The sequence below is a fragment of the Dermacentor silvarum genome, chromosome 3, assembly GCF_013339745.2.
Source record: "Dermacentor silvarum isolate Dsil-2018 chromosome 3, BIME_Dsil_1.4, whole genome shotgun sequence".
Taxonomy (NCBI): Eukaryota; Metazoa; Arthropoda; class Arachnida; order Ixodida; family Ixodidae; genus Dermacentor; species Dermacentor silvarum.
Genome location: NC_051156.1, coordinates 136,269,230 through 136,295,466, shown reverse-complemented (window position 1 = coordinate 136,295,466; position 26,237 = coordinate 136,269,230). Strand labels below are relative to the sequence as shown.

The window sequence follows — 26,237 nt, the reverse complement described above, 5'->3', positions numbered from 1 at the left end:
GGCGCAGAACGCGCGTTTGTTCTCCGCCGTGCGTTCACTCCCCGTGAAAGAGCGCGTCCCTCGCGCCCTTTCACTCGCACATACAGCGTTCGGCGGCGCGCGGCCACGATTTCATCTCCATTGACGTCATACGGAACCTCACGGCGACGGCGACGGCGACGGCGACGGCGACGGCGACGCCGACGGCAGAAATCTGCTTTTGAGTGTCCATATAATTGCTATCGCAATAAAACAACCATTCTAACGCAGCTTGATCCCCTTAAAACGCGCACTGGTAAAGGCAGCAGACACCTCCTTCCGGGACAAGCGGCCGGGCGTCTCCTAACTTCCGGTGACTTCACTTGCGCCCGCCGCGGTGAGCGGTGATGCGGCATCCAGCAAATTATAGTGGAGATCAGTGATATAGACACTCACTCATTATTTGCAATGGCACAGCAACAACCTTGCTGTGCCGCTTGTGGCTATAGGAGTGGCGTTCACGAACGCTTACTCCTACCGTGTGGGAATGGCCAAGAGCCCGATATGCGACTACTGTAGGTGCGAGGAAACCATCGAGCATCTATTGTGTATATCTCCTCGCTACGACGTACAACGCCTCTCTCTGAGGACAACTTTAAGCCTACTGGACTCGCGACCGTTATCTGAGTCAAAGATACTCGGACTGTGGCCACACCCGTCACTGGCACAAAATGCGATTCGTGCACTAGTACACTACTTGAAGTGCACCGGTTCAAGAGACCGCTTATAGTCTGTCTGTGCATTATCCCACGTGCACTGAGTGCTCACTCTTTCACTCTCTTCCTCCTTCTATAACCCCTTTTCCTTACCCCCAGTGTAGGGTAGCAAACCGGACACTCGTCTGGTTGACCTCTCAGCCTTTCCTCTCCTTGCTCTCTCTCTCTCTCCCTCATCTGCACATGATTAAGGACAGTTGCGCACAAGATGACTAACATGGTTGAAACAAGTTTGTACGCTTTGGGTTTCTGTAGATATGGTCCCGGGGATCGTACAGTACTGGCGTTTTATGCTTCTTTTTTTTTTCTAAGTGTGTTACGGTACGGTCACGGACACTATACAGCCAAGGTTCAAGTGTGGATGGTGTGATGATGTGGTCACATTGCGAGAGGAACGACACGCGTTCAGGTGTTGAAAACTGGCGGTGAGTGCGAGCGGAACAGAGGTCAGCCAGAGAAATAGTCGCAAGATAGTATAGGAGATAATTCTACTGCCAATCACGTGAGGAAGTTGTCGACAAGTTATTCGGCGAAGAGTAAGGAGCCCCACGGGAAACAGTGCGCTTCACGAATCTGGCTTTGTTAAGCATTCTCTCGGGCGAGTCGGTTCATAAAGAAGAACAATAAAACACTAGCGAAAAAGAACAAGACGAGGACATGTCGACGACAGATGGCAGCGCCTGTCCTGTGTCCTCCTATTGTCTATTATTTTGCGCTACTGATTTATTCCTTTTTGCTACACCATTATGACATATTGGCAGGCTCGTACCCAGGGGAACAGTTAGGGGATTCGAATACACCTACGAAATTTTTCCTGTGCCAACATGTGCGGCTCCGTGATGTCCAGTAGAGGTTATTCCGAATACTATATTGCTTAAAGATTCACAGCAGGAAAATAACTTTCGTTATAATTTTTGCTGAACCATGCGCAATGCATACATACATACATACATACATACATACATACATACATACATACATACATACATACATACATACATACATACATACATACATACATACATACATACATACATACACACACATACATACATACATACATACATACATACATACATACATACATACATACATACATACATACATACATACATACATACATACATACATACATACATACATACATACATACATACATACATACATACATACATACATACATACATACATACATACATACATACATACCATACGTCCATAGATTGCCATTCAAGACTCGCACCGCCCTGCCATGCGCTTGAAGACCCATGTTGACTTTTCCAAAAAACATTCGATCACTTCATACGATTTAGATACAGCGGATAAAAGGAAGAAGCGGATGGTATACAAATAATATGTGCCAACCTACCTCCGGGTTATGTACCGCTACAGGGACCATTTACACAGCGCAAACATAAGTGCACAACTGGAAAAATGTACGTAGGGTTGCTTTCGGTGTCCTTTCATACGGTAGATCAGCCGCCGCGCGTTACTGCAATGTGCTGCCAAAGCTGTCCGTAGGTTTTTCAAGCCAAGCTCGCGTAACGCTGTATAAACATGTAGGGCAAGCGTTGTACTGCATAGAGCAAGCACACCGTAAGGGCTGGCGATATGCACCTCAGCGCAGATTGCCTGGGAAGACCGGGCCCCACCGTCGTCCGAGGACTATAGTCTGCCGGTGCGCGCAAGCACGAACGGACATCTGTCACGTAGCTCCCGTGAGGTCTTCGCGGATGTCAAAACCACGCGGTGTGTATACAGTCCTGATGTTTCTGGACTTGGGTACACAGTCATTTACTGCACTGCCAACAACGCGCGCTGTCACTGTTTGACGTCGCAGAGCCCGTACACCGAGGTCTTCTTCTTTTGAGATGTAGAAGATTCTTTGGGCAAGCAATCTGTAACAGCGCAAACTGCACAACATATTAAATTGATTTGTCCGTCTTCTTCTTTATGGTGTCCATTCCGCGCAAAACACGTTAATTTCTAACGTGTCAACTAGCCCAACGCCACGTCATTTTGGCATATAATAGTAATTCACCTTTTTTTTAAACGACGGAGCGCGCTGTCTACAAATACCGCGAGGGAATCGATCTCGATAACACTGAGTGAAAGATCATCAAACATTTATGGTGAGATGTCGGCCCTTCCTCAGTTGGATCCAGCATCCCGATTCCCCTGTGGGCATCTTTCCGTTTCGTGATTTCCAGTGAAGAATATGGCCCCATTCACCATCAGTGCGGCGTCAGATAAAACTCATTCCGGCGTCACCTTCCTACCGCCGCATTATAATATCTCAGGTTGCGTTCCTTTCCAGTAGGAATCGAGTAGTGCAGAGCGGAAGTCGTCGTAAAAAAATTAGGGGCAGCTTCACACTAGCGGTGCGAAGACTGGGCAAACAGCGAAGCTGGCGACCCCATCTAGCTTTATCTCGGTTCGGCCAAGTTTTAGCGAGGTTATGCTTCGAGACTCGGCCACGTTTTGCACGAGATCATCCCGCAATCATCGACAGCCTAAGGAGCAACGAACACTCGGTCATTAAAGTATCGGGACGCTTGTGGACGCTCAAACGCGATTCGCGGGTTCGTAACTCCGGTTGCGAGTCACCGACGTTTCGCCATAGAGAACTTTTTTTTTCTTTCTCTATGGTTTCGCCGCCGCTTCGGCGGCGAGATACTCGGGATCGGACCGAAGTCGTCTCACGCGCTCTCGAGTAGCGGCGCGGCGGCTTCCGCGCCGCGCTTCCTCTTCTTCGGGAGTGACGCTCTTTTTCGGCCACCCCACCTTCGCGGCGATGTGCTCGGCGCGGAGACGGCGGGGTTTCGTGTCGCCGCGCCTGCGACGTGGAGCTATATATCCCGTGAGTCGGCGCAGTGACGTCACGGCCTAGCTCCACCTCTGCGCAGCCGCGGCAACCACTCCGCACGGCGCGGTGACGTCATGGCTCGGCAAAGCTAAGGCGAAGCGATGCGGCTCGCGGATGACGTCACGGTTCGCGCAGCTGTGGCGAGGCTCGGCGCGGTCGGCGCAGCTGGGGCGAAGCGTTGCTAGATGACGCACGGTGACGTCATCGCCAGGCGGAGGTTTTGCGGCGTACACTCGACGGACCATCGTCGAGCTTAAACAGCCTCGCTAGTTCACAGAGGTATGTGCCATTGCGCTTGACCCTTTCTGCATTGCCTCCAGGATCGGCCCACATTTCTGGTCTGCGCTGAGCGGCTCAACTATAGATCTCAAACAGCTCCGCTGTTAAAATTAATAAAGACGGTTTCAAACAAACAATTCATCATTGCACTGTACAGTCAGCAATACGACGCCACTAACGCCGGTTCCTCACAAAAAGCACCGAGAGAGAGAGAGAATTTCGAGAAGGAGAGCAGATAGCATTACGCTGAGCAGCCACTACAGAGGAATATTCGGTTGGTCACGTCAGCTGCTTCTTCCCGACTGATGTGATAGTTAGCATGTATCATACGTATATGCATAGTGAAAATGTTCACGTGCAAAGAAGACGCAGAAGTGACACAGCTGTATTTTGAAATGGTGAACATGTAAGGGGATACAGAGAGGGACGTATGAAATATGACTATTAATTTCAGTTTGCCGAAATCGCTGATAAAATTTGCGGTGGTGCAGCAAGGACCTCAACCAAATGGACGCAGCATTGCCATAAGCAATAGAAGAAAGACAGTGCGTCAGGCGAATAAATTTTTGTCGCTTTATGAAGTTGTAAGTATCTCACTGTATAACAGGTTCGAGGTCGTTACGAGGTCAAATGCACATAATCAACGACCACAAATTCCACTTTCTCATCATCATTCAGCTAGCTCTTAGGTGCGAACTGATGTCATCGTGACGAACGTTTTATCTAGCGCAGCTCTTAGGCGCCCGAGCCAGCGTTTCGCGTTGGCGTAACCGAGCGAACGAGCACAGCGGAGGATGAAAGACGGCGATAGCAAAGTGAGCGCGAGGAAGAAAGTGTAGGAGGAGGGTGCAGCGGAACTCCTAAAGAAACTTTAGGTGGCGTGGAGCAGAACCATGAGGCCGGAAGCGGAGTAGGAGGATATGGCGAAAGCGTGAGAAGAAAAGCGTAGTGCCGCGCAAGATGGGCTGTGCGACGCCGACCACTACGAGATGGCGCCAGAGTAGCGCGCCGTCGTCTGTTCACCAATGGCATGCGGCGAGCGCGTCCACCGATACCAGTATATCCAAACAAAGCGCTGCATGAGCGGAAGTCTGTCCGCGGCGGCTGCTGTGAATCGCACCCACGCGTCACCCACGCGCTGCCTCTCGCGATCTCCCGATTAGCGAGGCAGTCGCGCCACAGTTTCGCTCCATTTGCAATGTGCCGCACGAGACAGATTGTCCGCGCCAGCCAACATATCGCGAACTAAAAACACGTATAGAGCTGAGCTTAAGTTTCGCATTAGGAAGTATCGTAATCGTCGGTGAACGTTTGTTTGTCAAGCTTTAAAAGGATATTGCGACTCTTTTGAGCACGGAAAAAAAAAGAACTCGCGATTGGTAGACCAGGCTGTCGTAAGCATGGGCAAACTATTATTCCGCTTTCCACAACAAGTTAACAGCCCCCAATCCCGCTTAAAAGATCGCCCCCTCTCTCCTGCGACTTTAATTCGAGACCTCCTCTTTTTTCCACCATAAATGTCGTCATAACAAGAGCGCCAACTCATAGACGCCAGCCTTTGGGCGATTGTTATTGTGACGATGTTTATAGATTTTCGTTTTTTTTCCCTCCAATTATTTATTTACCCAAACTGAATTTTTGGCACTTGCCGAATTGATTCAAATTATCACTGGCAATCGCCCGCTGTATTTCTATGTTGCAGGTCGAGGCGTCTTTTCTGCTTCCTGGACTGAAGCGTGCCTGCGTAGGGCCAAGACGCCGCCTGTTCTTTTGATCAGTACAGTCTATTAGTACTACTACTTTATACCTCAAATAACGAATGCTCATGACCATGACTTACTCCCGAGCAAAAGTTAGAAAACGTATGCACACCCCTATAATTTCTTATATGCAAACGTTACCGTTAACGCGTCGTTACCACGTCCGTCCTGTACTTGCATGCTCGCTGGTACCTTCGTTGAACAACAAATTCTCCTTCCCTCTTGACTATATATTGTCAACAAGGGTTGGCGAGGCTGGAGAAGTCCTGGCACTTTATTCTTGGACCACGATCGAAGCCCGTCTCACCAATGTAAGGCAAGAGCGTGTGTAGTTGTCGGACGCCAACTTTCAGGGAAACAAGAAAAAGTATGACAGGAGCAATATTTGGGGCACTGCTATTTTCACCACCCCGCCTGAGCAGAATTGCGTTGCGAAGGAATGCAAAAATGTAAGTATCGAGCTCTTCATACTTCAGTTTATCTTGGTACTTTTTTTTAAAAGCTCTACTGGAATAGCATCGCACTCAGATTTGAAGAAGATGTGTTGCAGGGTCCCACTATTGGACGGCCTCTAATTGTTTATTTTAAAGCGTACGGCTGTTCAACAATCTCTCCACCACGGCAACGATCCACCTTGTTTAAGGCAGTGTCGGAACTTCGTCACGGTACAATGACGTGGATGAACGTATCCTGTGGAAACGCCATTGTCCGCGGAGGGTAAGTGTGCGTATAACGGCACCTTAGAGGCAGTCGCCGAAGGGCCAAAACACAGACATCACCGCAGAAGCCGGCGCGACAGCCACCGTGTCCGATTACTTCGCAGTCTCAAGAACGACCAACGAGGGACATCTGTCGCGCGTCCATATCATTACATTCAACGCCTTCCTACACCTCCCCTCTCCTTCCCACCGGGGTCTTTTCCTCCTCTCATTTCCTCGACTACACGGGGATCTCGGCGACATCTCCGCAGCACGCTTGCAGCAGCAGACACATGTCGGACGTGCGCTTGGCGGCGAGTCGTCGAGCGCTCGCCAAGAGCCGACGAGGAGGGCTCTCTTCCGACGTGATGTCTCAACAAAATGCGACGGAAGAGAGGAGACACGCTCGCGGCTGCCGGATGTGAATCGCGGGGAAGAAGCGAGCCACGCGTCCGTCACGACGTCGCCTCGAGCAGTGACAACGACAACAACAATGATAGGGCAAGGCGTCTCGGTCCTCGCGTCCCAACGCCATACAAGCAGCGTCCGTGAGTCGTCCCTGCCTCCTTGCAGACCACGACGCACAACAAAGTCAGCGGCAGCACCCAGACGTTCGTTCCAGCTCGGCCGCAAGCGGTTGGAATGCACCTCGTGGCTCACTGACGAGTATAAGGACGTAGGCGTTGTGGAGCCCCTGCTAAAGGCGAATGATGGTCGCCCCTGCTAAACGCAAATGAACACCGGATATACGCAGATGGTGTACAGCATACGAACGCTTGTTAGTTCGTGAGACACGCGCTTGGCCGCATCGAGCCGATGAGCTGTCAGCGCCTTCCGTGATCTGCATACCTGTTGCCCCGTTTCTCTGCGACTCGTTAATGCGCGGACCTAAAAGGAAGTGCCTGCTCTGACAGTGACAGTTACTACTGCGTGAAATAAGGTCATCAGCGCCTGTCTACCTTTTGTGCTCTCCAGTTTCGCGACGAGTGTCAGTAGAAGTCTATTCATGTAATAGAACGCAAAGTAGTTATTTGCCTTGGTTATTCTCCTTAGGCGTTCGGTCATAGGATTGCGATTCCAGAGGAGCTAATTAATGTTAGTAGAGAGAGAGAGAGAAGGTAGAAAGAGAAGGTAGAAAGAGAAGGCAGGGAGGTTAAACAGACTTAGGCCGGTTTGCTACCCTACACATGGGGAGGGTGATGAGGGGAGTGAAAGAAAGAGTAAGAAAGTTAGGTTCTGCGTGCAGTCACGGCCTGCGGATTATAAGGTAGCCTGGAGCTAAGAACCACCCTTTCTTACGCGGAAGTCACTGCTTTTCCGGGACTTGTTTTAAAAAAAGGCTCGGAACCGGGGCCAACTCAACGAAACGGTTCGTTCCCGGGAACTCTCACGTTGGTGACCACCACCTTTGCTTTGATGTCGCGATTCGCCTTGGGCTGTTTGCGAACCGCTTTGGCGCATACGAACTGCTTTGCGAATCGGGGCTCTGTCCCCGTTATATTGTACATTTGAAGTTACGGGTCATATCGCTTATCATTATTTTTTTTTCAGTGTCTTCCTGGATGTTGCTGTTTAAATGAATGCGATGCCGTTTGTTATACGGCGGCGCCAATAGCCCGGGACTTTTGCATTTGGGGACGCGAGACACCCCAGCAACATCTCAAGTGTACTAAAACGGAGCTCCGAACATTTTTATCGCGGTTTATATAACTTGGTCGCTTATAAGCGCCTGCTTATATTGCCGAACACCTTTTCATTTTTCTGCTCCCAGCTAAACAAAACAGAAATATACAGCGTTTATCTCTGTATTGTTGTATACCCTGAAAGCCGCTACAACAACAACAGTAACGGATGCACCTAGCGATGCTTTCATGCGAGCGCCCGTCGCGTTGCCCGTTACGTATATAATCCCTCTATCTTTCTCTCTGTGCGGGTCCCAACAAAATCCACAGAAAAAGAAAACGCCCTGTCTGAAAAGAAAGAAAGAAAGAAAGAAAGAAAGAAAGAAAGAAAGAAAGAAAGGAAGAAAGAAGTGTTCGATACAGGAGCAGCAGCAGAGCGCGCGGCCGTCGCAAATGGGAAGCAGCCCATTGGTGTCACCCAATTTCTGCTTATCGCTGCTGCCACAGACCTCGGAGGAGAAGCCAAGAGCGGCATCGCGAGCAAATGGAAAATAAAAATAAACCAATGCTTCACGTAAAGAGGCGCCCTCTATAGGTCCTACAGCTGGCGAAGCACGAAGAAGTTAGAGTATACGAAGGGAGAATGAGAAAGAAGAAGGAATCTTTGACGTCCACTGCGGCTCCTGCAGCCTCCTATTTACAGCAAGAAACGCCTCCTATTTGTATCCCGGCGACACTAGGAATGTCTGGCGCAACGTGTCTATATGCAGTGAGCCAGAACGGAGCAGCGGTTACACGGGCTCACTGCGTCGTCGGCGAAGGCGGTTACGTCCGTGTCGTTTCGGTCTACGAGAGCCGTCACATTCGAGGATTGGAGGCGTTACGCAGCAACATCCTTTTTTCTGTTTCACGTTACATCTGAGGTGTTGCATGCTTGAAGCAGTGCCATGGGTTTTCCTGTATTCTTTCTTATTCTCGTTTTGTTGTTTGTTGTTGTTGTTGTTGTTGTTGCTGCTGCTGCTGTTGTTTTCATTAGGTGAGACTATCGTTACTGAAGTCCGCAGTTTCGCACTATGTGTAATATAATTTCGGTCGTAATAAGCAATAGCGTCTGCGCCGATTGAATTTGAAAAACTCCTTTTATGGCGAAAAAATTGACGGGTATACACCAAGAATTACGCAGGTCCAACGCACATGCATGCAGGACTCTATATGTATGTGAAGCAAAGCTTTCGTGAAGCCATCAGTTAAATGCTATAAAACTAAATGTGATGCGTAAGATTGTCTTTATTGTGATCATATGCAGACTGGAATTTGTAATCAGTTACCTTTTTTTTCTGTAGCGTTAACAAGACTGATCCTATAAGCAACTCGTATTCTCATGCAATGTTTATGCTGCTTATGCACCATCTACCGTTCACAAGATATGCCAAAGTAAACGCAGCAGTGGATGCGAATTGGACACTGCGAAACATCGAAGCAGTGAAGTCGTGAGAACGACGGCAATGTTTGACATTTGTCGAGGAAACAACGACGAGGAAAGATGTATGCACAACAGACAGAAGTAAAAAGGGAAGTATACAGTGGTGGGGTTGTCTATATTACTACCCATTTAATTCCTGCGCACTTGTCCTAAAGGAAACTGGCGCTCTACGCCACGGGCTAGGCGACGCTGAAGAATCGCACACAGCATTCGAGACGTTTGTAAGCATACGAACATGCGATTTACTTTCCAATGTGATTTAATTTTCTTTCTTTCTTTCTTTCTTTCTTTCTTTCTTTCTTTCTTTCTTTCTTTCTTTCTTTCTCTCTTTCTTTCTTTCTTTCTTCTTCTTCTTTCTTCTCTCTCTCTCTCTCTCTCTCTGTTTTCTTTTTGTTTTATTTTGTTTAGAGGTAACAGACCCCACGAAGCCTATTTATTGCTTTTTGTCTACTGCTGACAACAGCATTTTTCGTATGCTGTTCAAAATAAGCTTGAAACTTCGACTTTGAATGCTCTTTAGGGTCCCACGGAACTGTGCGAACGCCATTTGTGACGCGGAGTATACTCTATTGTGACGTATAAACCAGCGCCTGTATACCCGAATGATTCATGTTCAAACTCCTCCACGCTATTATATACGTCACAGCTGTTCTTCGTGCTTTCGAGGGACCCCCTGCTACGAGGGACCCCCTGCTACGTCCACATGGCGAGACACAGACGCCACACCCGGTGGAGGCAAACAGGCTGTTTAACATGCTGCACCTGAGCGATTGCAGCGCGATAGCACTATCAGGATCTGCCCGCCATCGCGGTGCACGCTTCTTTATCGCACGGTACAAACACCACTACAACCCCTGTGAAACACGGATGTCGTGCACGGGTGTCAGAATCGATGCACCAAGTCGCCACCTCTGATTACACAAGTGTCCTGGATCTGCCCAGTTTTGATTACATCATCTCCGGCGTCGACTCTGTTTACTCAGCGAGATACAATTAAGGCAAGCCAAATCCCGTGGAAGTAAGCGAAGAAATCTTCGCCTAAAAATCCAACAAAGGTAGTGAGGATCTTTCGTTTGGGCTAGTTACTATGATCATACGACGAAACCCTCCAAAGGACATGAAGATGACCATGCATACACAGCCACCCACTATACGAGCTGGGCGGGAGAGGGAGGCGCCGGTTGCTGCCACAGTTTCTGAGTTGCTGCCTGTTCCCGCCTACTAGGCGCCTTTATGCCGTCACCCGTATTGTATAGGCGCCGTTTCGTAATTACTAAATCTAGGGCACTTCGTTCCGCAAACGTCAAGGGCTAATATTTGCCGACGTCGACGTTCTTCCGAATCTATGCCAGAGTTGCATTCTGGTTGGTACTGTTACGTTACTTTCGATCAATACGACAGCGTGTCACAGCGCAACTGACATTTGCTCGCTCAAGAAACAACTTCCGCCGTATAAATAATTCCAGCCTGAATTGAAAAAAAAAGCTGAAAAAACAACAGCAGTAGTAGCACTCTATAACGCGAGATTTCGCTACTATATACTTCGAACAAGGCGGAGAAATAATTCAAATGTCCCGAACGCCAGACAAAACGCCTCAAGATTCCACGGCGCCTTCATCGCGGTCCGGGCGCCAAGAAATCAAAGGCGCTTATCACGTCGGCAACCCCGCCACCTCGTCACAGAGTTCACCCCTCTGCGGTCGCGGAGATGAAACGGCGCTGTTTGCACCCAACAGCCACAATTTTATTACTCTCGGGGAAAATGATTCGAGCACCGATTTGCTTCGGCAAATAATGTCTCAATCAAACTGCAGTCCGGCTAGCGCCGCGAAATGTGTAGAAAAAAAGAAAAAGAAAAACGCCAAACATAAGTGCGGCGATGGCGGATTCCTTAATTCCTTCTCGTGCGCCCCGCAAGTCTACACGTGGAGAATGCAGTCGAACAAGGGAAGAGCGCTATATAGTTATATGGCCCGAGGAATTAATTTCGCTATGTAAACGAGGATGTGGAAGGTGTGACCTGTATAGCTGCGAGCGAAAGAGTGGCCTGAGAGCTCACGGCGCGCTCACAAAAGGCTGCTCTGAGAAGAAGAAAATTATATGCGCGAAAAAGATAAATCCAAACTTCGGTGCGCGAGGCGTGACGAGAGTTCCCGTGGTAACACACACAAAAAAAGGAGGTAGCGAAGCCGCCCTCGAGGACTTCACCCATTTTACGCGCGGCCTGGGCCTCCCTTCCTGTGATAATCGGAAAGAACTTGTTCGCTTTGCAGTACGTTCTACTACGTTGGTCTACTCGGCGCAACGCAAGCGACGTGGAACGGCAAAAAAGTGAGTTTAGAGAGCGTTTGTCCCGTTTCGAGTTTTTGTTATGTTTGACATTCGTTTTGTTTGCGCCGAGTAGAACATTGCGCAGCAAACTAAGAGAAATGAAAAGTGAGAGGGTGTGTGGGTTTGAGAAATGAGAGGAAACGGATCTGGTTCAATAATAATAATAATAATAATAATAATAATAATAATAATAATAATAATAATAATAATAATAATAATAATAATAATAATAATAATAATAATAATCCAATGCACCTTTCACCTCAGCCCCTTTCCTTTAGGTGTTACTTATATTAACTTGTTTTATGTACAAGCAAGTTTTATGTCTTAGCACAAGTCATACAGCAGATCGAATATTGACACGGTCTTCTGCACCCCGACGGCAATTGTTTCTCACCGCAATGGTCGCCCTTATAGTCGGCACCGGTGGGAGGAGAAGGGGATCGGCGCGGCGGGGGTGGTGGTGGCCGCGCAGATTATCGCGTGGCGCGATTTCACCACCCGTGGCTGCGTGCCGGTGTGGCCGCCATTTCCTCTCGTCTTCTGATGATTGCTCGGTGCTGAGCGCGTTTCCTGTCACGATATCTCTAATAGCGTTCATTCACGACCCGCGTATAGGCTTTCGTGTCGCTGTTGTGTTCTTTGCCATCCTTTCTTTCTTTCTTTTATTTATTTATATATGTATAGCTGTATGGCTGCTGCTAATCGGAGCGGGGACACGTCGTATAGACACGTGCACACGCACGCACGCGTTCTCCTTTGGGCAAGGTGTATTTCTGTTTGTCTCTTTCTTCCGTGTTGCTAATCGTGCTTGTTGGGTGTGCAGGCGGTGCTCGGGGCATCGCGGTTTGGCGCCGTATATATTAGGCGTGCAGTGTGTGCACAGGCACGGCATGCTGGAATCTGCGGCTCCTGAAATGTGTCCTGCGCAAAGCGGTCATGACGAACGGAGCTGCTGCTATAGTAGCTAGAGATACCATCTGTAGTGTTCCGAATCTGCGGGCGAAAACGTAGCACACGCGCCATTACAACTGTGTGCGAAGCCAAGTATACGGTGCGCGCGGGATGCCTCGACGACGGTGGCCTGTACTGTGGACCAGTTGGGCCTCACGTTGAGCGCCAGTATGGAGCCGTGGGTTCCCGGAATCAGCCGTAGCACTCAATAATGACACTGAAACCACTCGGAAAAGACAGCTGAGGTGGTGACTACGTGCTTTAAGCACGCGCACCGACTCGGGCGACCACCACGCGCCTTTAGAGGCGGTTCTTGTAGCGACTACCGACAGACACCCCAAAAGCTCAAAGATAAGGATCATCGGGGGTGTAAACGCACTAGAAAATTTTCAAGAACTAGATTCGTGGCATGTGCCACGGCTTCATTTCAAAGGTGATGTTCACGTAATCTGCATCAGCGTCACAGGTTCAGAATTGCTTAAGGAAGCTCGTAACTTTCCGGCGTGCATACATATGTTTAGCGAGACGCAAGCTCGAAAACATGTCCTGTCACATGCATTAGCCTTGCTTTTCTTTTCTTTTTATTTTTGCGGCAGGGGGGGGGGGGGGGGGGGGAGGTCAGGCGGCAGGGGATGCTGCTTGCGGCAGTGAGCCATTTAGTCAGACTTCGTGATCGCTCTTTATATTTATTTTTTGGCACAGCGCAGGATTGTCATCCGAGCTCACTCTGCCATTTGCCTCTCTTTTGTTAGAGCTGGAAGACTGAAACATTGGTTCGACTTCACTGCACGACTTACAGTGTCCGAAGCGCGATTGGCTACGAACGACATCGAATAGGCTCGAACATGATGACGTATGTCGCTCTCAGCGCCGCGATCCAGGTTTGACTCGACTCTCAGCAGCAACTGTATAGCTAAACTCCGTATTCGCCCTGATACAAAATGCTAATCTTTGCACATTACTTGAAAGTCGTATTCACATTGCCTTCTTTTCTTCTGCTGCTCGAACTATATGCCCGCTGAATAGCCATTCTAGGACAAGATCTGATTTCCTCGGAGAGGTCACTTCAAGTCATCCGTTGTAACCACGGAACAACTCTGGAAATAATACAGCCTGATGCAAACGTAATTTTTAGGTACAATTTGGTGTCGCTCTTGGGTTTCCTCCTTTCCTATATCTACATTTCCTCATCTTGCTGCGCTCTCCTGCACTTCACTATAGTCTTGCTCTTCGATACAGGATTCCTTAAGGCAAGGACGAGTTCTGACTGATATTGACACAAGTTCGCGCTTCGAACTCGACTGAATTTCTCGCTACAGGCTTCCTTTCCTTAAGGTAAACTCGACTACCAAATTCGAGAAAGAGCGCTGAAGGGAACGCGAGACTTGGCCGGTCGGGCGTGACACTCGAGCGCACGCTCCATTTCTCCAAAAACCCTTTCGCGAATTGGAAAGAGTCTGGCAGAGCAGCCGAGCATGTACGGTGAAAGCACGCGCATTTATGCGCGAATATGCGCCGTCGTGCGCACATGCGCACGCACCGACACGCTCGCGACGTACACGCGCATAAACGCAGGCACGCTCAGATGCGCCAGCGCATATATAAACGCGACAGCCGGCCAACTTCTTCCGCCGTAAGCAGCAGGAGCCCGCTTAACGGAAGCGAAGCTCCAGGGAACGTGGACGCACGGTGGACGGTCGCGCTCGAGCGCCGATGCCGTTAGACGCGCGCGATTTGCTCTCGCCGGGGCGAATTCATGAGAAGAAGAAGCTCGATCGTGTCCTGTCGGGAGACACTGTCGCGCGCTGGCTATGTTCTCCTCTGTCTCGCCCAAATGCGTGCAGTGCAGTCAAAGCTGTACGGCCTATGTCTGTAAATGTTATAAATGTTATATGCTCATTACATTTCGTGGATTTTTGTTTGCTTTTTTAATGTCCGCCTGACTGACCCTCGTATGGCAGCGAACTGTTAAACTGCTGAAAGGTTTCCTTGCGCTTATGATCCTCTGTCATTCATACAACGATTTAAGGGTGTAGAGAGACCAGCGATATAGTGTACTTTTTGCAACATTTCCAAGTCATTGCCAATAAATCAATCAATCAATCAAAGCAAGAGTTGCTGTCGGTCATTCAGAAACAATAAACATGGGAAAACTGTTCCTCATCCCTATTCCTTTGACCATCCGTTGATCCATTCGGTCGGGATCCTTCTGTTTAAAGGATGTCACGCACTACAGGATTAAAGCGAAACTAAAAGTGGGTATCAGGTGTGTCTCTATTTGTAAATTACGCTGCTTCGATACTAAAGTGGTCACTACTGCCGCGAGAAGATAGATGCTTGTTAAGCCCCTCAGCCCTTAAAGGACACAACCACAAAAGACGGGTGGTAACGCCTACCTCGAGTTCCCGCACTAGCTCGCTGTGACGTCATGGATTTTAATAGCGTCTACACGGGCTGTGTTTATTGTTTATTTTTAACGGTAAACAAGGACTACTAGGACTTGACCTAGCAGCTCTTGCAAACTTTTCCTGCGACTATCCATCCCATATACTAGGAAATACCTTGAAATGCGCGAATTCTCACCGACATATCAGCGCTGATGTTTTCACGGGAAATGAAGAAAGGAAGGAACTTTCGCCTTCGTCTTCTACAACTAGTAATGAACCTTCTACCGCCTAAGAAATGAAACTAAAACGTTTTGAAAGAAAGCTTCACCTGTCTACATTGATCTAGTCGTTACTTATTAAAGTCCCTTTACGGCGTACTATAAACGAGTCCTATATTACTTGCTCTCGTTCCTGATTGGCTGCCATGATGCGCATAGATTCGAATGTGCTGCATGCACGGGTTGAGACGAAGCATATATATTCTGTCGCCACTGTTCTGTGCAACGTGGCGTAAGCTACGCTTCCCACCTGCCAACCAGCCATCCGTCACCAGCCCGGCCGAATGCAGGTCTCAGAAGAAGGACAATGTCTCACACATTTTGCGCCCGCAACAGATCCTATAGATACGTCCGTTCAACTAAGCTAGGTGCGCATGAGATTAAGTTGCGGATAATGCAGGCAAGCTCTTCGTCTGGTTATAGTTACTTAGTGGCTGATCTGATCAAAGGCATTCGCCGCCCTGCACGGAAGTGATGAGACGAAGCACACGCCAGCTACACGGGTATTAAAGACGACGATGGCCTATAGCCGAACGCGATTGCGATCAGGATTGCCCTCCAGATGCGACGAGTTTCTGCCTCAGCGCGGCCGCTGCTGCTGCTTTTTATTCTACGCTTTCCCGAGACGCAGCCACTCGAAGTCGAAGGCCATCGCGTTAAAGTGCCTACGGGACAGGGAGAAACAGGAATAAATTAAAGTTTAATTCAAATCGTGAGGTTTCAAGCCCCGAAACAGCGCACTTGTGGTGTGCGAGGGACTCCGCTTTAGAGAGCCCCGGATGAATTATGGCACCAGGGGCTTTTTTTTTCTTTAGGTGCACCTAAATCTAAGTAGACGAGTGTTCTTGCATTTCGCCCATGTGGAAGCGCGGCCGCCTCGGCTGGGAAGGCAACAAACTTAAGAACGAACTACGCCAGGAGAATGAGAACGTCGCTAATAGAGCGAATGAACTAAGCGCAGCGGTAAACTTGGGTAATCAGCGAAGAACACAATAACCAACCAGTACTTTTCAAGGAGAAAATCAGCCGGGTTGAAAGGAACATCATTGCTCTGATCGAGTTTCTTCCTCCTGTAGATCACAATCATTCGAAACCCCATAGTGGTCGGACGAACATGTTCAGCCTTATTCTTTCGCTCATAACTGTTGTTCGCGGTAAAAGGAAACGCAATCATGCGTTCTTGACCGTCGCTGACCCGGGAAAATTTAATAATTGAGCAGCTTCCATTTTATAAATTTTTATAGATATACGAAAATAAATGTAGCAGTTTTCGCCATTTGCTGGCAATGACTACTCCTTTTCACTTGGTTATTAACAAAATATAAACAATAACGATAAATATATGATATATTGCAATTGGTAATGCTTAAATGAAATAGAAGAAAATGAAGCACACAAAAGTTGAAAGCCTCCTTTGCATCAGAATTGTTCAAAATATCTGAAGAGGAGCAATGTAGTCGTATATCTCCAGAGGGGAACTCTAAGAGATTTACACTGCCGTGTTTCACAGGAGCGACAGCTAGGACCAAGCAGGACTGATCCGTAGGACTCGTAGCGTCGTTTCTTTTTGGCAAGTGGCTGTGCACTAAGGCGCTCAGTTAGAGCTCGGAGACACTGCTCATGGTCTCAAAGGTCGGAGAGCATCGCATGCCACTCATCGCGGAGGCCATAACTGCTGAGACGGGCCAAAGTCCAAATGGAGGCCACACCGAGCTTTTAAAAAATGGGGTACTCACCACAACTCCTCTGCCGGAGGTGGAAGAGCGCCAGCCGTTTTCGAGCACCGGTCTCCTGGCCTGAAATGGAGAGAGAAAAAGGCGTACTTCAGGAGCATCCGAATGCCATCGCTTGATAAGCGCACTTGCGCACTTTCTAAATCTCAGAACACCATTATAGGATTTAGTCCAACAGCTATCGGGGAACAGCTTCCGCCATACATTTGTAACAACTTGAAATTCGGTCAGCGAGTATAGACTAATAAGCGAGAATGTGTCACGTTTTATGATAACACGAGCCGTTGTTTAACGCCTCCTAAGCTGTACGCGTCGTAGAAGAGAGATTTGGATGTATTTCAACCACATGAGGTATTTCACCAAGCAATGAAATATCGAAAAACGCCCGCCGCCGTTAGTGGTATTCTTCGCACCCCCGCTCCCCTCTAGCGCAGACACTTGCTAGGATAACTGTTCGAGGATCTTAACTTTTTTTTTTCACCTCGCAGTACGACAAAAAAAAAAAGATAAAAGAAAGAATGGGCGGAGGAATACCAATCAGTTAATTTATGAGTGCTTATCAATCTTGTTACAGCCATAAAGATGAATGTAGAGGGGCATCGGCATGGAGAAAACGAAACGACGAAAATGAAAAGTTAACACACTGTGCGACCACGGCCACTAGATGAAAACACAGAATAAAAACAAACACAATGTGATCGTTTTCATCGAACGGTCGCGATACGACAGATCTAGCCCAGTAGCGATACCGGCGACCACATGCAAGGTTCCCGCGATCTGAGCAAGTTGTCTCATATTCATATTCATTCACATTGCGCCGGTAACGCTGAACATGTGTCACGCGCAACAGATAACAAACAAAATAACAGAATAACAATATGCAGCCAGCCTGTATGAGCACAATGTACAGCCTCCCTCAGAATATTGTTGCGACACAGGATATTGTTCGGAACACGGAAAATGAGAATAAGTTAAATTTTCTCGCGACTTCACCACAGAGTGTGAAGTGTATGTCAAGAATTTGATGATTGTACGGATAATTATAAACTCTGCATTTCGGTTGAAGGACCTGTGCCTGGACTGCGATGAAATTTATATTTTACTCGCATCCCGTGTTCCGAAAACTTTTGAGGGAGGGTGTACAGAGTGACGGTACTTTGTGGAGTGCCATCGCCAGTAGGCACGGAAGTTTTGCGCACCACAATTTGTAATACATTTATAATAAGATTTTACTTTCCCAAACATTCACCAAGGCTTACACGTGTTTGATTGGAATGGCTGATAGCGCCGAGTGTAATGCCTACGGTGTCGATGAAACTATAGAATGCCTACTGTGCCCATCTTTTCAAAACGAAAGACATGACTTCTGCACCGTTCTCAATAAGCTGGATAGATGGCCGTTCCCCTTGAGCAAGATCTTGGGACCATGGCCTCGAATATCGCAGCCTCGAATATCGCAGCTAGGCCACAAAAGCGCTGCTGCGATTTTTGAAAACTACAGGACTGAGTGACCGTCTATATATGATCCCGACAGAGTGATCGTCAGTGATACAGCAGAGATCTGTTGATACGTCGGCGATATCCACAGCGGGCTCTCTATTCTTCTCTTGATCTCTCTCTCCCCTTTTCCCTTCCGCCAGTGTAGGGTAGCCAACCGGGCTCAGCCCTGGTCAACCTCCCTGCCTTTCATTAAATCATTTTCTCTCTCTCTACTTTCCCAAACGCGTTGGTAATCAATAGAGCCCCTGCAACGGTTCGCTCTTATACAAACAGCAACACAAGGATGCAAGAAATTAACAACCACATTTCATTCATCATCATCAGCCTATTTATGCCCACTGCAGGACGAAGCCCTCTCCCTGCGATCTCCAATTACCCCTGTCTTGCGCTAGCTGATTCTAACTTGCGCCTGCGAATTTCCTAACTTCATCACTTCATCTAGTTTTCTGGCGCCCTCGGCTGCGCTTCCCTTCTCTTGGTATCCAATCTGTAACTCTAATGGTCCACCGGTTATCCATCCTACGCATTACACGGCCTGCCCAGCTCCACTTTTTCACTTAATGTCAACTAGAATATCGGCTATCCCCGTTTGTACTCTGATGCACACCGCTCTCTTCCTGTCTCTTAACGTTAGACCTAACATTTTTCGTTCCATCGCTCTTTGTGCGGTCCTTAACTTGTTCTCGAGCTTCTTTGTTAACCTCCAAGTTTCTGCCCCATATGTTAGCACCGGTAGAATGCAATGATTGTACGCTTTTCTTTTCAACGACAGTGGTAAGCTTCCAGTCGGGATTTGGCAATGCCTGCCGTATGCACTCCAACCCAATTTTACTCTTCTGTAAATTTCTTTCTCATGATCAGGGTCCCCTGTGAGTAATTGACCTAGATAAACGTACTCATTTACAGAGTCTAGAGGCTGACTGGCGATCCTGAATTCTTGTTCCCTTGCCAGGCTATTGAACATTGTTTGTCTGCTGCATATTAATCTTCAACCCCACTCTTACACTTTCTCGGTTAAGGTCCTTAATCATTTCATTACTATCGCTTTAAACTTTAGTCCCCGTCCCATGGTGTCACAGTGATCAACTGTGACACCATGTCGTTCGCGTTAATTTCATTAACCATCTTTATTGCACTTGAAACAACTGATTCACCCTTGAAATGCACGTGCACTCGACGCCAGTGCTTGTGCCGAGTGCTGCCCTCATTACATTTGCAACAACAACTTATTGCGTAAAAAATTTCGCAGCTTCGCCCGAAAAGCGAAGCATCAATTGCGATGGCAAATTAGTAGAGAGCTATTCGGAGTAGGGATAGTAGTTTTATCAGTTGCGTAAACTTGGACACATTCGCTTACTAACTGAATTAACACGCGTGGCGTCAGCGCGCACAAGCAAACTTGAATAGATCACACTGAATGACAGCAGACAACGACTGTCAAAACGCTGGCAGCAAGCGCAGCCGCCGCAGCGGGCGAAGGTTCGTGCGGTCTACTGCTTCAACGGAAACTGAGTGGCGAATGCACGGCGCATACAAAGGTCAGAGCCGTGTGGAGATCGCTTTTAATAGACGGTGCGGGTGACCGCCACAGCGGGGCAAAGTACAAACGCAGTTGTTGGTAGAGTAGAAGCTGCCACCCCCACCCCTCCCTCCCGCGCTGCCTTCCCGTTTTCTTGCTTTCGCGTGGGAGATTAAGTGGCCAGTTCCCCTTGCGGCCTGTTGCAAGATAAGCATTTGGTGCCGCAGCACAACGTCGCCCCGCCTCCTTCCCATCCATAACCCCACGGCCTTTCGCGCGACAGTCGCGTTTCCTTTCCGCCGTGCGCACCATGCGTTCGCCCTCGGTGATAGCGGGCGTCATCCGCGCGCTTTAACTCGCGCATACGGCGCGCGGCGACGATTTTATCGTCCTTGGACTTTATACGGAAACTCACGGCGATGGCGACGACGACGGCAGAAATCTGGTTGAAGTGTCCATATAATTGCTATCGCAATAAAATGAACCCAATTTTACGCACGAAGCATCTAACTGTTTGACCTACTGAAAATAAGAGTGGCAGTAGCAAACGTCAAAAGGCACTCACATCTCATGGCATAGCCGCATTTCGCAGGCGTTTGAGTCTCCGTGTTATCGCCTTACGCAATTACTGAAATGATCAAGAGTGGTAAAACAAGTAATGCAACTGAAGCCAAAGTCTTTCGGGGAGACTTGTCTTAAAGCAAGTCTGTTTGTCGAAACGTTGGCTTCAGCGGCATTCCTTGTTCAACTACACTGCTCATAGCCTCCATCTTCCTGTGAACTTCCGTCTCGTTCGCTATTACAGAAGACACTACGAACTTGCATATGGCCCATTTATTCTTTGATTTATGAGACATTTCTTCTTTCGGGCAACCGGCCGCATCATCATCATGACCTTCATCATCCCAATTGTGTCAAATGACATGGAAGTTTACACGTGCAGTGATAGATCCGCAAATTTCATCGGGCAACTTTAGACATTTTTCGCTTGAACTCGTTATTTGTGCATGCCCTGGTGGCGCAGGCGCTACTTTCCTTCCCCTGGTGCTTCGTAGATACCCAGAATTCCTTTTATAGTGATAGCAATTATGCGGACACTGCAGGCGCATTTCTGCCGTCGCCGTCGTCGTCGCCGTCGCCGTGAGGTTCCGTGTGAAGACCAAAGGCGATAAAATCGTCGACGCGCGCCGTATGCTGTTTGTACGAGTGAAAGCATGCGAGGGTGAGCCGAAGATCGCGGCTCAATCTCACGCCCGTAAGGGAGGGAAGCGGGAAGGAAGCGCGCCGTCTTCCAGTCGCGCGCAACGCTCCTGAGGGAGGGTAGGGAAGGGGGGGAGGCGTTTACGCCACGCGCGCCCGTCGGGGCCGCTGTATCTTGAAAGCCATCTGCGGCGGGGACAGAGTTCACTCTGCACTGTGTTTTCGTAGCTTAGTTCGCGTTGATGAGAGCGGCAGCACGAAGGTCAATTCGCTCGCTGCTGTTGTCGCGCTTACTCACTCCAGCGTTTTGACATCGAGTTTACGCAGTCATCGAGTGAGATGCGCTCATGCTTTATGTGCGCATGACATCATGCTCGTTAATTTCATTAGTATGCCTATGTTTACTAATTTATGCGGCAGATAAAACTACTATCGTTACTTCGTATAGCTGTCCACTAATTTGCTATTGCAATCGATGCGTCGCCTTTCAAACGAAACTGCGACTTTTTTTAGCATTCCTTTAGAATGTTCTTGTGTTATGCATTCTTATAAACATTACCGTTAAGTACGCGCAGCATTTTCATCACGACTCGCGCCTTTTGCATCGCTACATTCTCAGCCTGCACACAAAAAATGCTGCCTGCGCGCTTGGTGCAATTAACGAAGGCGCTTCCGTATTTCCTGACGTACACATGGGACTAGACGAGACTGCGTAAATAACTTTAATGAGTGTGTGCGCAGTTTGTGTAGGCTATATAGAATGTTTGTGCGCAAACTGTTTGCATCAACTCGTCTCTCAAACAAAATAATGAGTGACATGTCAGATGTTCGGCATGCTTAGCCTATCCAGTTCCTCGTTAAAGTCAATTTGAGTCTCTCTCTGACTCAAAGCGCTTTATGCCTGCACTAGCCCGTCACGTGTCATGTCGAAATCCCGAGGTTACTGACGCCACAACTGGCGCACATTTAATCGCCGCGCTTTTCTGAGCTCTATAGGTTCTCTCAAGTTTCTTCGATTTCTTGACAATTGTCGCTGTGGAGGTCCCCGCGAGAGCGATCGCGGCCTTAGTTATTAAAGAGCTAGCGCAGAAGCGGTGTGGCAACGGCTGCCGCCAGTAGTGACGATCGAACGTCATGTTTTTCTTGGGTTTCATTTTTTCTAAGCAATAACGCTCACCCTTTACGGGAGATGCGGTTACAATGCTGTTTTCACAACGAAGCTATATATCGAGGAGTTCCACAACAATTTTAGAGAAGCAGCGGAAGCAAGGTGTGGTGCCGTAGTCGGTATCAAGGAGGCTCAGGCGCAGCAGCGTACAGGAAAATACATCGGATATAGCGGAGAATACAGAAGTACTAAGCTCTTATATAGCGAAGCGTTTGAAACGTCTCGGATATAGCGAAGGAATAGTATTGGACACAGCGAAGGCGTTTGCAAAGTCTTGGGTGCACGTACATTTCGGGTAGCTTCCTAAAGTGTGTACGAGACCACCGGTACAACGAGATTAGCTATATTCCCGAGTACACAGTACACACCGGGTATAGCGAATTGGTTGCACCTCGGGTATAGTGAATGAGAATGCACAGTGAACGTTGTTGTGTGCGCGAACGCATCACTTATCACTTTCCGTCTTTTCCCTTTTCTGCAATTCCCCCTCCCCCAGTGTGGGGTAGCAAATTAGGTTTAACTTCGTAGTTCACGCAGTTAACAGCGCTCCCCCCGTCCTCTTTATTCGCCCGTGTTCCATGGTTGCGCTCCTTTATATTTGCTGAGTAGGTTTAACTTGGTTAAGCTCCCTGCTTTTACTTTATCTATCTATCTATCTATCTATCTATCTATCTATCTATCTATCTATCTATCTATCTATCTATCTATCTATCTATCTATCTATCTATCTATCTATCTATCTATCTATCTATCTATCTATCTATCTATCTATCTATCTATCTATCTATCTATCTATCTATCTATCCGCAGGCTGACAGTTGGCCGCTTTCGCGCAGTGTCACCCGCCGTGGTTGCTCAGTGGCTATGGTGTTGGGCTGCTGAGCACGAGGTCGCGGGATCGAATCCCGGCCACGGCGGCCGCATTTCGATGGGGGCGAAATGCGAAAACACCCGTGTACTTAGATTTAGGTGCACGTTAAAGAACCCCAGGTGGTCGAAATTTCCGGAGTCCCCCACTACGGCGTGCCTCATAATCAGAACTGGTTTTGGCACGTAAAACCCCATAATTTAATTTTTTTTAATTTTTTCGCGCAGTGTCACTGCTGCTCGTGCTGCCAACTAAGGGGTTTAATAGCAGGTGCAAAATGCGGCTGGCCAATCTGATTGAGTCCCTTCACAGTGAGGCGGCGGCAAATTAACACGTCCCCTAGACGTCCCCGCCAGTCAACCCAACGGGCTGTCTCTGGGTCAGCGTTTGTTCTCGCGTATATTCCGCTTCGGCCCGCAAGAACAAAACGCTCCGGACGGCACCTCGTTTCGATCCGAGTAGAGAACCATTCCGGCTCGTCGCGAGTCGTTAAAACAAAGGAGAGTAGCGTCGCGCGTTTATCTTTAGGGGGGCCAATTACACACTGCGCGGGCTGCTGCTCACTCGGTCGACTCTCTGTGCCGTTGTAATGACGGTGTCGCGTCCCTTATACGACGCGCCAACCTTGGGAGAGCCCGACGCCTACTTCGCGCGGCCTGACACGTGACCCTCCGCCGTATTTTATGTTCGTCTCGTTTTGTTATTATCGTGCCGGGAATTAAGCGGCGAACCTTGCGTCATGTCCGCGTAATTCTTCCTGAATGAGTTCGCTAATTCGTCTCGCAAAGTTCCCCGGAAGAAACAACAAGGTAAACCGGATAAGATAAATTTAAAAAAAAATGAATAGAAACTAAGTAGCGTCATGCTGCCCAACACTATAGCACAGGGCTGTATATAAGAGAGAGGATGTTCAAAACGTTTTGCCCCGTTGATCCAGGTGGGTGGCGCGCAGAAAAGATTCGCACATATACACGCAAGCTACGTATACGTGGGTTGTTGTTGTTTTTCCCGGCTCTTTAATTACGAGTGGCGTATATACGGTGCGTGCCCGGGCGCCGAGAGAGCTGGCTGGTGATGGGCACTTTTGTCTCGAAGCAAGTTTGTTGCCAACGGAGGGGGCCCCACTAGCGTTTTTTACGCGCCTGACTTCCTCGTCGGTTCGTTTCGTTTTTTAACGGTCTCCTCGTTGCGAGGAGCGCCGTCGTCGGGGCCCTTTGTTGTTTGGCCGTACGAAACGCTTTGCGCAACGGAACCTGCCTCCGCGCGGTATACGCGAACACAGTTTGCAAAACCCCATGGGATGAGTTCTGTGTCTTTGTTTTCTCGCAGATGCATTCGTGCACCTTACTTGCGTCTCCCCGCGCTATAACGCCGAGAGGCAAGTGATGGGAGCAGCCCTCGATAGTCTGTGCACAATCGTCCACTATCAGAACAATAAAGTGAAGGGTCAGTACTCCTATAAGAAACTCCGTGCAGAAGGCTATTCCTTCACTGCTGAAGTTCCTTGAGGAGGTCCACGGGGCTACTTCATAACAGACTGCCTGCTACAGTTGCTACCGCATGATTACGACGAATCAGTTTTGCGGAAGCCAAAAAAGGTGGAGGAGTGCTGACGAAACGGATCGTTGTTATCTATCCGATTGAAGCACGTAGCTATACGCAGGAAACCTATACGGGTTTCTCAGAAGGAAAGCTTCATGTTTGGAGACAACTTCGTCTCGGTGCGGAGTTCGAAGCCGAGACCATCGGCTTTGCCGGGGCAATTGCTTTGCCCTCTGATTGTATCCGCAATTTATTTCATTTGTTCTTCTCTATCTCTACTCTATCTCTATCTCTCTATCTCCATACCGGCTTCATCCCGTGCATCGGAAGTCAGCCAGAACTTCCTGAAAGCAGAGCTCTTTGCTTTTATGTACATCCTCTCTCTCTCTGAATTGTAGATAGGTGAGCCTCTGCGTCCAGTCCTCTCTCTCTATCTCGAATCCCAACGGGCGCTGTGACGTGTGTTCAGGGATTGCAACGCAACCTCGATGATCGAGCGTCGTGGAAGGTGCCAGAAAGCTTACCGGCGCTTTAATTCTTACATAATGCGTCAGCCGCGCAAGTTTGTTGAATAGGCTTCCGTCTCCCGTTCGTCGTTCATGAAAGAGGCGACGAAACTCACTCTTGAATTCCCGTATACGCCTTCGCCCTGAGCTTCAATGAGGAAGCAGTCGCAGCAGTTACCGCGCATGAGGAAAGACGACAGCTCGGAAAAACTAGTTCGCACACTGCTGCGTAAGCGTTTTACAATTGTCTGTTCGCGCGAAAGCGTTGCTTCTCGAGATGAAAGCTGTGGAAAGATTAAACGCTTCTTCATTCCAAGAGACAGACCCGTGCAATGACTGGCCTGTAGCGCGTTTCCTATAGTCTGGAGTAACGCAAGTGAGTTTGCTTCATCTCTTAGTACTGGGGTTTCCTATAGAGCTGCAGCCTCAGAGGTCCCCTGTTTTCATCACTAAGTATACATTCTATGATTCGAATCCGGTGATCCATCTCCGATTCGGGTAACGGAGAAAAGTGAGTAATGGCAGCCCTTGGTCCAGCTAAGAATTGAGTCTGAACTTCAGTGTCAGTTTCGTTTACAAGAATGGTCCTGAACCGCATGATCCATGTTTAACGCGAAGCTTCCGTTACCTCTTCATCGCATTTTCCTTTTACGGCATGTCTGGCAGAGTAAACCGTAAAGATCACGGATACACCGTGATTAAAGCTGCACCGATTGTAATCAAAACTGGTGACTATATATAGTTAGATCCTGATACCAGTGGGCGATATGGGTCATCGAAAATGTCTCATTCTGGTTCGTAACGCGGGC

General features: G+C 48.5%; 1 protein-coding gene across 1 annotated transcript in view; it reads right to left on the bottom strand.

Annotated features, from left to right (window-relative positions):
• The window catches only part of LOC119445813 (pleckstrin homology domain-containing family G member 5-like), a 676,589-nt gene that overhangs the window by 576,082 nt on the left and 74,270 nt on the right, over nt 1-26,237 (bottom strand). Inside the window, exon 3 of the mRNA XM_037710104.2 lies at nt 17,129-17,188. Within this exon, the coding sequence (XP_037566032.1) occupies nt 17,129-17,188 (60 nt within the window). The remainder of the gene's footprint in view (nt 1-17,128; nt 17,189-26,237) is intronic.